This window comes from Crinia signifera, chromosome 1 (genome assembly GCF_055691185.1).
Source record: "Crinia signifera chromosome 1, ASM5569118v1, whole genome shotgun sequence".
Taxonomy (NCBI): domain Eukaryota; kingdom Metazoa; phylum Chordata; class Amphibia; order Anura; family Myobatrachidae; genus Crinia; species Crinia signifera.
In genome coordinates, this window is record NC_139217.1 from 451,427,545 (window position 1) to 451,444,830 (window position 17,286).

General features: G+C 46.9%; 1 protein-coding gene across 2 annotated transcripts in view; it reads left to right on the plus strand.

The window, feature by feature from the left end:
- LMBRD2 (LMBR1 domain containing 2) overlaps positions 1 to 17,286 on the plus strand; it is a 50,155-nt gene that overhangs the window by 3,979 nt on the left and 28,890 nt on the right. Inside the window, exons 2-4 of one of the 2 annotated variants that reach the window (XM_083154797.1) lie at positions 12,530 to 12,757; positions 14,697 to 14,830; positions 16,229 to 16,342. In XM_083154797.1, the coding sequence (XP_083010923.1) occupies positions 12,584 to 12,757; positions 14,697 to 14,830; positions 16,229 to 16,342 (422 nt within the window). In that variant the 5' untranslated portion in view covers positions 12,530 to 12,583. The remainder of the gene's footprint in view (positions 1 to 12,529; positions 12,758 to 14,696; positions 14,831 to 16,228; positions 16,343 to 17,286) is intronic. The other variant, XM_083154805.1, reaches the window with a different exon arrangement.

The following is a 17,286-nucleotide window of genomic DNA, read 5'->3' on the forward strand; positions in this document are numbered from 1 at the left end:
ATTTTTGGCGCAGGACCTTTTTTTTTTTTTTTTTTTTTTTAACCCCTTCAATTTTTTTTTTTTTAACCCCTTCAATTTTTTTTTTTTTTTTAACCCCTTCAATTTTTTTTTTTTTTTGTATAAAGTATTTTTTTTTTCTGCACTACATACACACTACACACTACATACCCCCCGGGTTGAAATAAAGTTTGTACCCCCCCCTACACTATACACGTGTTGAAACATTTCACTACCAGTAACACAAAAATAAAAATGGCATCCCAAATGTCATCCCAGTCATCCAGAAGAATGTATTCAGCGGAGGAGGCATATGCCATGCTTGCCTCTGACTCTGACACAGCCAGTGATGCAAGCGGGGAATTTGAAGGCTTCGTCTTAAGCTCCTCTTCCTCCTCTAGTGATGAGGGACCCCCTCAAAGACGCCCCCGTAGAGCAGCTGAGACCCCCCCCCCCCCCAATAATTGATCTCGTATGGACCCCACCACCAGACAATTTTGAGCCCCAGGTTCCTGAGTTTTTGGCCATGCCAGGAATCCAATTTGATTCCACAGGTCTCAGAGAAATTGACTTTTTCAAATTATTTTTCTCTGATGATTTTATAAATTTAATGGTGGACCAAAGTAATTTATATGCCCAGCAGTTTATTGCTCAAAACCCCACGTCATCATTTGCTAGGTGGACCCCTGTAGATGCAGTAGAGATGATGACGTTTTGGGGTCTGGTGTTTCATATGGGCATAGTAAAAAAGCCAGAAATTAGGCAATATTGGAGTACAGATGTTCTGTACAGCACCCCATTTTACCGTATGGCCATGCCCCGGGCTCGATTTGAGACGATCCTTAAATTTTTGCATTACAACGATAATGCACAGTGCCCACCCAGAGATGATCCCACCTTTGACCGGCTATTCAAAGTCAGGCCGGTCATTGATCATTTCAGTGCCAAATTTGAAGAGATGTACATCCCAGATAAATTCATTTGCATAGACGAGTCCCTTATACATTTTAAAGGAAGGGTTAAATTCCGCCAGTACCTTCCCAGTAAGAGGGCAAGGTATGGCATAAAAATGTATAAGCTGTGTGAAAGCACCTCAGGGTACACCCACAGGTTTAGGGTATATGAAGGGAAGGATTCAAGAATTGAACCGCCAGAATGCCCCCCCTCCCTCGTAGGTGTTAGTGGAAAAATTGTCTGGGATTTAGTGCACCCCTTCCTGGATAAAGGTTATCACCTCTATGTGGATAACTTTTACACCAGCATCCCCCTGTTTAAGGCCCTTGGTTCAAGAGGTACAGCAGCTTGCGGTACTGTGCGCAAGAACCAAAGAGGCCTCCCAAAAACGCACATTGCCCAAGTAATGAGAAGGGGTGAAAGCAGGGGAATATGCACCGAAAATATGTTGTTGGTCAAATATAAGGACAAGAGGGATGTCCTTATACTGACAACAATTCACGGAGACAGTACCACCTCCGTCCCTGTACGAGGTACCAGTACCCACACCTCAAAACCTAATTGTATCCTGGATTACAATAGGTACATGGGCGGAGTGGATCTTTCAGATCAGGTACTGAAGCCGTACAGTGCCCTGCGGAAAACAAAAATCTGGTACAAGAAGCTGGCCGTGTATATCATCCAGATGGCACTGTATAACGCTTACGTGCTATTCCGTTCTACCGGCCAGAGGGGGACATTTATGCACTTTCAAGAGGAAGTCATAAAGGGCCTAGTTTTTGGGAACCAGCAGGCAGAGGGCCCCAGTACTTCTAGTACTGGCCCCCGTATTGTACCAGGGCAGCATTTTCCTGATGAAATCCCCTCCACTGGAAAAAAGGGCAGGACACAAAAAAGGTGCAAAGTTTGCTATAAAAAGGGAATAAGAAATCAAACTATTTTCCAGTGTGACACTTGCCCCGACAAACCCGGCCTATGTATAAAGGAGTGTTTTAAAATATACCACACATCTATGGATTTTTAGGTTCATCATTTCACCGTGCTTCGGGGGTCTTGCTAATGCCACATAGCACCCACCATTCATTCCACCAGAATCTGAGCCGCAAAATCCAAAAATCACTCCTTCCCTTCTGAGTCCTGCCATGCACCCAACTGGTATTTTTTGGTCACATGTGAGGCATTGCCGTACTCGGGAGAAATTGGGGCACAGATTTTGGGGTGCTTTTTCGGTACTTCTTTACTTTCACGGCGCCACTCTAGATAGGACAGATAGGATACTAGATAGGATACGATTTGTATGCGATTTGACATAAGATATCGCATAAGATATAGGATAGGACAGATAGGATACTAGATAGGATACGATTTGTATGCGATTTGACATAAGATATCGCATAAGATATAGGATAAGATTTACTATCCATTTCATTACCCCACTATCCACTAGGGCGTGGAGTGAGAATAGAATAGTGTGGCGAGCGCAGCGAGCCACCGAGCCCGAAGCGTGGCGAGCGCAGCGAGCCCCGCGAGGGGACACGGATGTTGTTTGAAAGCAAGTCCCCAATATCGCATGCCATTTGCATGCAATTCCATAAAATACATTCCGTGTCCCCTCGCGGGGCTCGCTGCGCTCGCCACGCTTCGGGCTCGGTGGCTCGCTGCGCTCGCCACACTATTCTATTCTCACTCCACGCCCTAGTGGATAGTGGGGTAATGAAATGGATAGTAAATCTTATCCTATATCTTATGCGATATCTTATGTCAAATCGCATACAAATCGTATCCTATCCTATCTGTCCTATCTGTCCTATCTGTCCTATCTGTCCTATCTAGTGGCGCCGTGAAAGTAAAGAAGTACCGCTTTTTCTCCTTCATACCTTCTGAAAATGAAAAATTTTGAGCCAGAACGGCATTTTTGTGTAAAAAAATGTAATTTTTCATTTTCACTGCCCAGTTGTATCAAAATTGGTGAAACCCCTGGGGGTTTGAAATGTACACTATACCCCTAGATGAATTCCCTGAGGGGTGTAGTTTGCAAAATGGGGTCACTTGTGGGGGGGTTCCACTGTATTGGTGCTTTGGGGGTCTTGCTAATGCGACATAGCACCCACCAACATTCCACCACCAAAAATCACTCCTTCCCTTCTGTGTCCTGCCATGCACCCAACTGGTATTTTTTGGTCACATATGAGGCATTGCCATACTCGGGAGAAATTGGAGCACAGATTTTGGGGTGCTTTTTCTCCTTCATACCTTATGAAAATGAAAAATTTTGAGCCAGAACTGCATTTTTGTGTAAAAAAAATGTAATTTTTCATTTTCACTGCCCAGTTGTATCAAAATTGGTGAAACCCCTGGGGGTTTGAAATGTACACTATACCCCTAGATAAATTCCCTGAGGGGTGTAGTTTGCAAAATGGGGTCACTTGTGGGGGGGTTCCACTGTATTGGTGCTTGGGGGGTCTTGCTAATGCAACATAGCACCCACCAACATTCCACCAGAATCTGAGCTGCAAAATCCAAAAATCACTCCTTCCTTTCTGAGTCCTGCCATGCACCCAAATGGTATTTTTTGGTCACATGTGAGGCATTGCCGTACTCGGGAGAAATTGGGGCACAGATTTTGGGGTGCTTTGTCTCCTTCATTCCTTGTGAAAATGAAAAATTTTGAGCCAGAACTGCATTTTTGTGTAAAAAATGTAATTTTGCATTTGCACAGCCCAGTTGTATCAAAATTGGTGAAACCCCTGGGGGTTTGAAATGTACACTATACCCCTAGATGAATTCCCTGAGGGGTGTAGTTTACAAAATGGGGTCACTTGTGGGGGGGTTCCACTGTATTGGTGCTTGGGGGGTCTTGCTAATGCGACATAGCACCCACCAAAATTCCACCAGAATCTGAGCTGCAAAATCCAAAAATCACTCCTTCCCTTCTGAGTCCTGCCATGCGCCCAAATGGTATTTTTTGGTCACATATGAGGCATTGCCATACTCGGGAGAAATTGGGGCACAGATTTTGGGGTGCTTTTTCTCCTTCATACCTTATGAAAATGAAAAATTTTGAGCCAGAACTGCATTTTTGTGTAAAAAAATGTAATTTTTCATTTTCACTGCCCAGTTGTATCAAAATTGGTGAAACCCCTGGGGGTTTGAAATGTACACTATACCCCTAGATGAATTGCCTGAGGGGTGTAGTTTGCAAAATGGGGTCACTTGTGGGGGGGTTCCACTGTATTGGTGCTTTGGGGGTCTTGCTAATGCGACATAGCACCCACCAACATTCTACCACCAAAAATCACTCCTTCCCTTCTGAGTCCTGCCATGCACCCAACTGGTATTTTTTGGTCACATATGAGGCATTGCCATACTCGTGAGAAATTGGGGCACAGATTTTGGGGTGCTTTTTCTCCTTCATACCTTCTGAAAATGAAAAATTTTGAGCCAGAACTGCATTTTTGTGTAAAATAATGTAATTTTTCATTTTCACTGCCCAGTTGTATCAAAATTGGTGAAACCCCTGGGGGTTTGAAATGTACACTATACCCCTAGATGAATTCCCTGAGGGGTGTAGTTTGCAAAATGGGGTCACTTGTGGGGGGGTTCCACTGTATTGGTGCTTGGGGGGTCTTGCTAATGCAACATAGCACCCACCAACATTCCACCAGAATCTGAGCTGCAAAATCCAAAAATCACTCCTTCCTTTCTGAGTCCTGCCATGCACCCAAATGGTATTTTTTGGTCACATGTGAGGCATTGCCGTACTCGGGAGAAATTGGGGCACAGATTTTGGGGTGCTTTGTCTCCTTCATTCCTTGTGAAAATGAAAAATTTTGAGCCAGAACTGCATTTTTGTGTAAAAAATGTAATTTTGCATTTGCACAGCCCAGTTGTATCAAAATTGGTGAAACCCCTGGGGGTTTGAAATGTACACTATACCCCTAGATGAATTCCCTGAGGGGTGTAGTTTGCAAAATGGGGTCACTTGTGGGGGGGTTCCACTGTATTGGTGCTTGGGGGGTCTTGCTAATGCGACATAGCACCCACCACAATTCCACCAGAATCTGAGCTGCAAAATCCAAAAATCACTCCTTCCCTTCTGAGTCCTGCCATGCGCCCAAATGGTATTTTCTCCTTCATCCTTGGGGACACTGAAGTCTACGCTGGGGAATAGAGTGGTGTATCGGAGGAGTCGGCACTTTAAGAAACTTGAACTGTGGTATGGCTCCTCCCCCTCTATTCCCCCCTCAGACCTCAGTCTTAGTTTAGTGCCCGGAGGAGTCGGATCCCTGGGCAAGGGCTTCGTTTGGGGCCTTTTTTGTTTTACTTGTTTTTTGAACTTTTTGACACAGGCAGCCAGCGCGTGCCGGCTGCCTGCAACGTGGGACAGCTCTCCGGGGAGTCAGAGCGGCACCGCTTGCGGCGCACGCGGCTGACTCCGGTCACAGACGCATCAGCGTCTGGGTCCCGCCACAGCTGCCTGCGGCTTGTGTTACGGGGCCGCGACCTAGTCGCCCGCAGGAGAGAGCAGGGCGTGCGAGCGCATAGCGCTGGGTGACGGCTGGACCAGGGTTAATTCGCTGGTCCAGCAGGGAGCAGACAGCCAATCAGCGCCGCTGTATACAGCGCGCGCTCTGATGAGAGGAAGGGGCGGACCAGTGAGTGGTCGCGTCCGAGCTGCAGTCCTCTGCGCCAGACGCCGGTGCCTGCCACGCTGCTCCCTTGTCGGCTGTGCCTCTACAGTTCACTGGAACAGGACAGCAGGACGCTTTCTCCCCCTCTTCAGCCTGGATATTGTTGAATACTGCGCTGGGTGAGTGGAGGGGATTTTCTCTTGTGAGACTTCCCCGCTGGAGAGTTTATCAGGTGGGCCTAATTCGGGGAAGGTGCGCTCCTCTCCCCCTATTAGTGTGGTGCTTTTGCTCTTGGTGTGGGGTCCTTGTTGGGGGCTCTCTTTGTCTGGCTTATTTCACCTCCTTTCACCTGTGTGTGTGTAAGGGGTGTGTGTGTGTGCAGCATGACAACCAAGTCTCAGTCAAAAGCTTCTCCAAAGCTGTTTGTATGCACTAAGTGTGAGCAACAGTTTACGCAGCATGTGAAGGGTGTATCCTTGTGTAAGGATTGCTTCAAAGGGGATGCTGGGCAGAGTCAGGTCCCTATTCTGAACACTGAGGGAGTTACCAGTGTGTTAGCCACTCTGGCATCAGAGATGGCTGCATCTCGCAGGGACAGGGAGTCATTGCAGGTGCAATTGGCTTCCTTGTCTGCTTCGGAGCCTACCTGGGCCAGAGAACTGATTACATCAGTGAAGGCGTTGGCCCAAGCAGCTGCGGTGCCTTCGGGGTCCGCAAGTGCTCCACCTCCCCCGAGGAAAAGAGGTGTTCCTTTATTGTTACAGGGGGATACTTCAGAGGACGAACCGGGGGACCCCTTGGAAGGGGATATGTTTCAGGAGGATCCTATTGATCCTGTAGAGGACGTTCCTCAGGAAGAGGCCCAGGGTATAGAGGCTCTCATTCAGGCTATTAAATCTACCCTCAATGTTAGCGAGCAGGAGCCGCCGACGCAGGTTTCTATTTTTGGGAGGTCTGCTAAGGCAGTGGTCACCTTCCCAGAGTCTATGGAATTGGAGAAACCTCTTCTGGATATTTGGAGGTCTCCAGAAAAAAAGTTTCAGTTATCTAGGCGGTTTAAGGCCTCTTACCCATTTGCTCCGGAGGCTAGGGCAAAATGGGAGACTCCGCCGTTGGCAGACGCGTCAGTGTCAAAGCTTTCCAAGAAAGCGGCACTTCCCATTCCTGGAGCAGTGGCCCTCAAGGAGGCGCCAGATAGGCGTCTGGAGGCGGGGCTTAAGCAGATTTTTTCAACCGCAGGTGTGTCACTTCGGCCCATTCTCGTGATCTCCTGGGTCAGTAGGGCCATGGAGAAATGGGCGGAGGATTTGTCAAAGGGTCTGAATGATCAGGGTTCTTCTGAGGAGTTCATTCAGTTAGCAGAACAGATGCGGGAATCTGCAATGTATATTGGAGAGGCTGCAAGGGATTCTGCGGCTCTGGTGGCAAGGATTTCGGCTCAGTCCATTACGGCCAGGAGGTCTTTGTGGCTTAAGTCCTGGCAAGCGGAGGCGGACATTAAAAGGGCGGTAGAGGCTCTTCCGTTTACGGGAGAGGTCTTGTTTGGGCCGGAGTTAGACAAGTTGATTTCTCTGGCCACAGGAGGCAAATCAACTTTCCTGCCTTCCGCGACTCCGCCTCCCAAAAAGCCTTATCAAGGGCCGGCCTTTCGCTCCTTTCGGGGGGCACCTAAGTTCAGAGGTAAGTCCAGAGGATCCTTTACCGCTTCTCGTGGCAGAGGCAGGGGGTTTGGTGGAACAACCACTGCCTCAGGACCAGCTGCTCGGCGCGCAGACGTCAAGCAAACCGAAAAGCCCGCAGCATGACTCCCGGCCCTCCTACCTGGGGGATCCCAGAGTAGGGGCTCGCCTGTTGGACTTCCGGCAGGCCTGGGAGGGGTCTTGCAAGGACAAGTGGGTTCTGTCCGTCATTGCGCAGGGGTACAGACTGGAGTTTTCCGGTACTCCCCCTCACCAGTTTTTTACAATAGGGTTGCCTCACGTGGAGTTGAACCGTCAGTTGCTTCTTCAAGCAGTACAGAAACTGTTGACCGCAGGAGTTATAATGCCGGTTCCTGCCGAACAACGCACAGAGGGCTTTTATTCTCCCCTGTTCCTGGTTCCGAAACCGGACGGTTCGGTTCGACCAATATTGAATTTAAAAGCTTTAAACGTATATATCACGTACCACAGATTCAAGATGGAGTCTCTTCGTTCTGTGGTTGCAGGGCTGGAGCCGGGGGAATTTTTAGCATCTTTGGATGTCAAAGATGCTTATTTGCATATTCCCATTTACGTCCCGCATCAGAAGTTTCTTCGCTTCGCGATAAGGGATCTCCATTTTCAGTTTCGGGCTCTGCCTTTTGGCCTTTCATCGGCGCCACGTCTGTTTACCAAGGTAATGGCAGTGATGGTAGAGTTGCTTCATTCTCTGGGAGTAAAGATCGTTCCTTATTTGGACGATTTACTAATCAAGGCCGAATCCAGGGATCTGTTGACGCAGGCGATTCAGGTAACCTGCCAGACGTTACTGAACCATGGCTGGATTCTCAACTACCAGAAATCTCAGCTGAATCCTTCAAGAAGGATTGTATTCCTGGGGTTGATTTTGGACACGGAGGTTCAAAAAGTTTTTCTGCCTCGGGAAAAGATGTTGTCCCTGCAGGAGTTGGTTCGGCAGGTGCTTCGACCTCGGAGAGTGTCGGTGCACTTATGTATCCGTTTGCTGGGCAAGATGGTAGCCTCGTTCGAGGCTCTGCAGTTCGGGCGTTTCCATTCAAGGACCTTTCAATTAGACCTGCTCAGGAAGTGGTCGGGCTCCCACTTGCACATGTACAAGATGGTGGTGTTATCGCCCTGCAGCCGTCTCTCTCTCCAGTGGTGGCTACTGTCGGACAATTTGTTGGAGGGCCGACGTTTCGGAATCTGGGATTGGACGATAGTCACGACCGATGCCAGCCTCCGGGGCTGGGGAGCTGTTGTGTTGGGGCAGCACTTCCAGGGTCGTTGGTCGTCTCAGGAGGCGAAGCTGCCTATAAACATCTTGGAGCTTTGCGCGATTCGTCTGGCCTTGTCCTATGCGGACGGGATCCTCCGGGGGAAGGCGATTCGCATTCAGTCGGACAATGCCACGGCCGTGGCTTATGTAAACCGGCAGGGCGGAACGCGCAGTCGCGGAGCCATGCAGGAGGTACGTCCAATTCTGCAATGGGCAGAGCGGCATGCTCTGGCCTTGTCGGCGGTCTTCATTCCCGGGGTGGACAACTGGGAGGCGGACTATCTGAGTCGCCAGGATGTTCACCCTGGGGAGTGGGCCTTACATCCGGAGGTATTTGCCCAGATCGCCCACCGATGGGGGATGCCTCAGGTGGACATGATGGCCTCCAGGAACAATCGGAAGGTGCGGCTGTATTGTTCCAGGTCTCGGGATCCAGAGGCGGTAGCGACGGACGCGCTGACCGCGAGTTGGAACTACTCTCTCATTTATCTGTTTCCTCCGTTGCCCTTGATTCAGCTGGTACTCAGAAGAATCAAGCGGGAGAGGTCCACAGTCATCCTGGTGGCACCGAATTGGCCTCGTCGTCCTTGGTATGCCGACCTTCAGGGGCTCCTGATGGATCATCCTTGGCAACTACCTCTAAGGGACGATCTTCTACAGCAGGGGCCGTTCGCCTACCAAGGCTTACGGCAACTTCGTTTGACGGCATGGCTGTTGAGGCCGCACTGTTGAGCAGACGAGGAATTCCTAAGTCAGTGATTCCCACTATGATAAGAGCCAGGAAGGAGGTTACTTCACGGCATTATTATAGTATTTGGAGGGCCTATGTAGCGTGGTGCGAGTGCCGTAACTTGCCCACGGCTGTATTTTCTTTGTCTAGGTTGTTGCAGTTTCTGCAAGCCGGATTTAAGGCAGGTTTGCGCCTAGGGTCCCTTAAGGTACAAGTGTCTGCATTGTCAGTTTTCTTTCATAGGCGTCTTGCCGTCATTTCTGAGGTGCAGACGTTTCTGAGCGGGGTTCTCCGCCTTCAGCCCCCAGTGCGGGCTCCGGAGGAACCCTGGGATCTTTCTTTAGTTTTGGATTATCTTAAGTCAAGTGTTTTTGAACCCTTAGACTCTATTGATTTGCGGTTGTTAACTTGGAAAACGGTGTTACTGCTCGCGTTAGCATCGGCACGCCGGGTGTCCGATCTTAGCGCTCTTTCATGTCGGTCACCCTACCTGGTGTTTCATCCGGACAGGGCTGAGCTTCGGACCAGGTTGGATTATTTGCCTAAGGTGGTTTCATCTTATCACCTGAATCAGTCAATCGTGGTTCCAGCTCTTACGGGAGATTCCGCCTCGCTGAACGTGGTCCGAGCCTTGCAGGTGTATGTGAATAGGACCAAGGATCTCAGAAGGTCGGATTCACTTTTTGTCCTTTATTCTTCGACAAAGCGAGGTTGGCCAGCGTCTAAACAGACTCTGGCCAGGTGGATCTGTCTCACCATTAAGCAGGCTTACCTTCATGCTTCACAGTCACCGCCAGTCAGGATCTCGGCCCATTCCACCCGTTCGGTGGGGCCGTCCTGGGCCGCTGCCAGGGGAGTTTCCCTGACACAGTTATGTAGGGCGGCCACTTGGTCGGGCCCTAATACTTTCGTTAAGTTTTATAGGTTTGACACCTTTGCGGCCTCTGCCTCCAGTTTCGGCCGTGCGGTGCTTCAGGATGCCCAGTGCCTTCCCACCCGTGGGGATGGCTTTGGGACGTCCCCAGCGTAGACTTCAGTGTCCCCAAGGATGAAGGAGAAAATAGGAATTTGGTACTCACCGTTAATTCCCTTTCTCCGAATCCGTAGGGGACACTGAACACCCTCCCGGCACTGTTCAGGCCTAAAGGGGGGGATTTATTTTGAGCGCATGCAGTTATGTTTGGTTATGCATGCGTCTGGGTGTTGTTGATAGCCTACTGAGTAGTATGGTTGTTCGTTTTGGTTTGTTAATTTCTTTCTCTCTCTCTCTATTGGGATTCCCTGGTCTCTTTTCTCCTCTCGGGCACGGTCAACTAAGACTGAGGTCTGAGGGGGGAATAGAGGGGGAGGAGCCATACCACAGTTCAAGTTTCTTAAAGTGCCGACTCCTCCGATACACCACTCTATTCCCCAGCGTAGACTTCAGTGTCCCCTACGGATTCGGAGAAAGGGAATTAACGGTGAGTACCAAATTCCTATTTTTTGGTCACATGTGAGGCATTGCCGTACTCGGGAGAAATTGGGGCACAGATTTTGGGGTGCTTTTTCTCCTTCATACCTTCTGAAAATGAAAAATTTTGAGCCAGAACTGCATTTTTGTGTAAAAAAATGTAATTTTTCATTTTCACTGCCCAGTTGTATCAAAATTGGTGAAACCCCTGGGGGTTTGAAATGTACACTATACCCCTAGATGAATTGCCTGAGGGGTGTAGTTTGCAAAATGGGGTCACTTGTGGGGGGGTTCCACTGTATTGGTGCTTTGGGGGTCTTGCTAATGCGACATAGCACCCACCAACATTCCACCAGAATCTGAGCTGCAAAATCCAAAAATCACTCCTTCCTTTCTGAGTCCTGCCATGCACCCAAATGGTATTTTTTGGTCACATGTGAGGCATTGCCGTACTCGGGAGAAATTGGGGCACAGATTTTGGGGTGCTTTTTCTCCTTCATACCTTCTGAAAATGAAAAATTTTGAGCCAGAACTGCATTTTTGTGTAAAAAATTTAATTTTTCATTTTCACTGCCCAGTTGTACCACAATTGGTGAAACCCCTGGGGGTTTGAAATGTACACTATACCCCTAGATGAATTCCCTGAGGGGTGTAGTTTGCAAAATGGGGTCACTTGTGGGGGGGTTCCTAAATTTTAGCATCTTATGGTGCCTAGAAACCTACATGGTGCCTAAAAAATAATCTCATAAAAAGGAGGCTCCAAAATCAAGTAGGTGCTCCTTCTATTATGAAGCCTGTGGTTTGGTCAACGTGCACACTAGGGCCACATATAGGATATTTATGAAAACAAAAGAATTGGGGGAATCAATTTTTAGTCACATTTCTCTAGTAAAATGTACTGTGTTCCTTAGAAAAATGTATTAAAATTGCAAATCTGCAAAAAAAATGAAATTTTGAAATTTCACCTACACTTTGTTTTAATTCCTGTGAAACACCTAAAGGGTTAACAAACTTCCAAAATGCTGTTTTGAATACTGTGAGGGGTGCAGTTTTTGAAATGGTATCATTTATGGGGGTGTCTCACATACAAGTCCCTCAAAGTCACATCAGAACTGAACTGGTCCCTAAAAAAATCAGTGTTTGAAATTTTCTTGAAAATTTGAGAATTTGATATTCATATTGTAAGCCTCCTAGTGTCCAAAAAAATTAAAAGGAAGTTGAAATAATGATGGAAACATAAAGTATACATATGGTCTATGTTAGTTATTAACTATTTTGAGTGGTATGATTATTTGTCTCACAAGCAGAAAATTTAACATTTTGCAAATTGCAAAATTTTCCATTTTTTCACGACATTTTGGTATTTTTCACAAAAAAACACAGACTGTATCGACCCAAATTTACCACTAATTTGAAGTACAATGTGTCACGAGAAAACAATCTCAAAATCACTGGGATAAGTAAAAGCAAAAAAAAGTTATCCCCACTTAAGTGAGACATGTCAGATTTGAAAAAAAGGGCTCTGTCAGGAACGCAAAAACTGGCTCTGTCAGGAAGGGGTTAATCATATATAACCCGGGTAAAAAGTTTTATTTATTCTTTTAGTACTGCACCACCAACTGGAACTACTACCCAAATGATCAGGGATGGCATATAATACGTTGCTTGTTTCAGTTATTATATGTAATGGAGTTTCTGTGAGATACCCAATTATCCCTACTAATCTTTAAAATAATTTCTCTTTATTCCTTGCGTTTTGACTTCATGTTGTGTTACATTGATCCCTTACAGCTTTGAACCTGAACGGATTCCCGCACCCCCAGTGGCTGAAGAGCATTGGTAACAATGAGCGGAGCCGCCCTTGGAATTGAGATCATATTTGTGTTTTTTCTCGCCCTCTTTCTCCTTCACCGATTTGGGGACTTCAAGAAACAGCACCGACTGGTGCTGGTGGCCACACTGCTGGCCTGGTGCCTGTGCTTCCTGATCGTGTTTATCATACCACTGGACGTTAGTACGGTAAGCTGTCACTCCTGCTCATCGGTGCTGTGATCTATTGGTCAACCCTGCTGTAATACTAGCTGCAGCTTAGAACCGGCTAATACTGAACCATCCTTCTTTTCTAAGTGGTGCAAGCTAAAAAAGCTACCTCCACGTCAGGAGAAATTGTACCTCTTTTTACATGTGGGGTGTTTGATTATGGAGGGATTGCCCTGACCATTGGAGCAACATGGAAGATAGTTTTAGAATGGTAAAAGTCTCTTGACTGTGATGGAAAAGATGCCCCAGGCAGGAAAAAGGAACGGCACGGGTTTTGAAAGTTGCAGGGTGCTAGAAGGACCACTGCATAGGGGAAAATTTACTAAAGGAAATTTGTAAAAAATAGGTGTATTTGTATTTAGAAATACACTTATTTTTGACATTAACTATCCCGAAAATACGGCAATTCGTATTGATAGCACATCAATACGAATTGCCGTATTTTCGGGATAGTAAATGTCAAAAATAAGTGTATTTCTAAATACAAATACACCTATTTTTTACAAATTTCCTTTAGTAAATTTCTCCCCCATAGTGTATTGACTGTTCTTATAAAATAATGAGTAGCAGTTGTCACCTGTTTATGACATAGGGACAGAAATCCGTGCAATAAATAGAAAAGTGCTATTGTTTAGTAAGCCTCTACATCAGTGATTTTCAACCTTTTTACCTTGTGGAACACGAAAGGCCCATACACACTGGGCGACTTTGAGCTGAAAGTCGCTCAAGACAGTAGGTTTGAGCAGCTTTCCGCTCAAAGTCGCCCAGTGTGTATGGGCCTTTCGTGTTCCACAAGGTAAAAAGGTTGAAAATCACTGATGTAGAGGCTTACTAAACAATGGCACTTTTCTATTTATTGCGCGGATTTCTGTCCCTATGCCCGGCGGTGAGCGCTGCTGCGCGCTCCCGCAACATCGCCGGAAAGGCCGTTCATCTGCTGGTTATACCAGCAGATGAGCGGCTTTCAGGAGAGCTTTGCATAGCGCTGTGCTATGCAACGCCATCCTTCCCCCATCCCCCCCACCCCTCCGTCGGCGCAGGCAGGGGGAAAGCTGCTCAATGTGTATGCACTGAGCGACTTTCCCCGCAGCGATGAGTCATCATCGCTGTCCATACACACTGGGCAGTCGCCCAGTGTTTATGGACCTTTTAATAAGATTCCCACAGGAAAAACCAAACCTATTGGCCTCCATTTAAAAAACAATCACACTGGTCCCCACAGGTGACAAAAAAAAATCCATTGGCCCTTTACATGAAAAGAAGAGACCAGTAAATAACAGTTGGCCTGGTGGTGGCTGTAAACTGGTTTGGGCATCTCTAGATCTGGAGACACAAACAGCTCAAGTGTGTCACGGCACAGTGGGTGAAAAACTCTGCTTTACATTGTGGACTCAAACACTGCTGTGTCTTTGCTGCAGTCGTATCTGTGCCTTTATGTCAGTGGTCAGGGAACTCGGTCCTCATTACCCCACACAGTGCATGTTTTGCTGGTAACCCAGCAGGTGCACAGGTGTACTTATTACTCACAGACACATTTTATAAGGTCCGCAGGTGGAGTTAATTATTTCACTTGTGATTCTGTGAGGAGATCTGCAAAACATGCATTGCGCGGGGTAATGAGGAACGAGTTCCCTGACCACTGCTTTATGCTAATGCCAAATGTCCAATTTTAAAACGAATCAGATGCCCAGTTGCAGCATTTTAGGACACTGGGTTTCCATCACTGTGCGTAAGTGCAGTGTCTCCATCCACATATGTCCTCCTGTATGAGTGTCTGTTCATCTCAGAACATGGCTGCTTTCAGCGACAGGCCCTGTTACCTCCCAGGAACTCACCGAAATCCTCTGACCATGGGGATGGGGACTAGCGGGATGAGGATGTTAGTGTTTATTAATAACAGGTCATATTATGCTTTCAGACAATATATAATCGATGCATCGCCAGGAATGCCGTCACTCCCGCCCCCATCAATGTGAGCCAGCTGCCCACAACCACAAAAGCAGCAATTACCAACATCTCCACAACTTTCGCAGCCACCACCCACTCTTTAAGGTAGATATCCTTATCATTGCTATTGTTCCTTTTTATATAGCTACAGTCTTACTAGGCAGGCCTGGACAGAGAATATGTACCATTTACCTCCGCCTCTCTCCCATTGGAGATTTGTGTGCATGTACCTTTCTCCGTGCTGCTGTTGTCTTTCTGCCAACAGGAAATGATATAGTGAAATTGTATTCTCCCTAACAACACCCCATGATGAAGCATTGCAGACACCTGATTGGCAGACCACTTCCATGTTTGGCAGATGTGTAATGTCAGCATTGTGAATGTATAGGTTTTTTTCTAGCGTACTAATGGTCCTGATTGAGACCCATCCGCAATTGTCTGAATATCGCAGATGGTGAAAGTGAAAATGACCCTTTGGGCACCCAAACGGATCCTTTTTTTTTTTTTTTACATTTTTGCTTGTCAGCAGTGGGCGACTGAGCAAAACTCAGGTGGTTGCAGCTTTTCCCACCCGACTGGGGCAACAATTGAACTGTTTCGTCGGGCACCCAGCACTGACAGCTACTGGCACAAACATATGAGTTCTTCCCCTTGTAGAACTGTAGTGAGGGGAAATTATAAGAAGGGATGAAAAGTGTAGTTCAGTATTCTGTGATGGGATACGGTCATTTGGTCTACAGCATGATGGTCGACATTAGAAAAGGTTGACATGGTTCTAGGTCGACATAGGAAAAGGTTGACATGGTTCTAGGTCGAAAGGTCATTTCACTGTCGTCATAGACATTGATATAGTGAGTGAGGAGAGGGCGAATGCAGATCAATTGCATTATTGTGTGTGGTTGGCTGGGATACTTCGGGTGATGTACCCCCAAAAGATGACAGATACATGGAGCTATTCTGCACCCTAAAGCTGGCCATACATCAGAAAGATCGATCTTAAGATCGATTGCACTCATGATTGTGTACAATTTCCCTTGAAATCCCCGGCAGTCCTTGGTGGTTTTTGGACACACAATCTACACACAATCCATCATACAATCAGTCATACAATCCATCTGCTGCATGATTTTGTACACAAGATGTGCACACAATCTGCATACAATCCATCATACAATCAGTCATACAATCCATCTTATGATTGATTGTATGATTGTGTACACAAGATGTGCACACAATCTGCATACAATCCATCTTACAATCAATTGAGATTGTATGATTGGGTACAATATCTTTCTGATGTATGGCCAGCTTAAGTCCGGTTTCTTGTTTGCTACAGCTGCTAATGCCATATACATGTGGGAGTTCTACAATTATGTCTTCATACGTATGCTGTCATTTCCCCCAGGTGTTGGGACTTGTACAACGTTCCATGTGTCTTGTGCAAAGTTCCAATCCTGTGGGTACTGTGTTAATAACGTCTGCTGCTGTCCTTCTGCTCCGCAGCAGTCCTGAGAATGACTCGCCCCACGAGTGCTACAAGCCCTGGAGCTATATCCCAAAGGGCATCATGCCAATCTTCTGGCGGGTAGTCTACTGGACGTCCCAGTTCCTAACTTGGTAAGTGTCAGTTGCACAGATCAATGCCAGTTTTTCACCTAGCAATTGTATGTGTGTCTAGGTATCTGGAAGATTGGTTGACGACTTGGTCAATAGATGGTCAGGCTGCCATGGTCAACACAAGTGTTTTTTTTTTTATTATTTTCTTTATACTTTAACACCCACTTGGACTAGGATCAGAAGTTATCATTTGTGGCAAGCTCAGTGGAGCAGACACTTTGCCTGAAGCATCACATTAATTAGGGTATCGTTGTCTAACCTACAATTTGACACCCTAAAGACTTCCAGAACTTGTGTCGGCCTTTCACTGTGTCCACTTTTTTCGCGCTAGCCTTATACATTTCAAGATACTGTTGACCTTTTGAACCACAACCTGTATGTAGAGGTAGCTGTTCCACAAAGCAACCTAGGTGCCTGCCTAGGGCCTAGAAGGTGCCAAATGGCCCCATAAAGGTATCCTGGCCGTCCATATTCCCAGAGGGGCATTGCATGACTACCGTGTGATGTCATTACATGGACCTTCCCACAATCCCAAAGTCCTTCTGTTAGGATAGAAAATGTTTGGACACACGCAATGTTTTCATCCACTGTATAAGGGCAGTCCGTATACTTTACATGTGACACCGGTATTAGGCTACTTCTAACAAACCTAGGGCCTGATTCATTGCTTCACGTAGCTGAGCATTTATCAGTAGACAGTGCAAAAATATAGTGCTATGGATTCTTTGAGGGAGGAGGGCCCCAAACCAGTATCTTGCCTTGGGCCCAATGAGGTCTATATCCGCCTCTGACTGTATGCATATATCACTTACACATGTAGGCCATCTACTGGTTGTTACAGGTACTGCATGTTACATACAAGTGAGGGAGGCAGCCTTGGTGCGCGGTTTAACAAGTTTAAAGTTGCTCACCTTGGCTTATGGGCCCCATACATCAGCAATCAC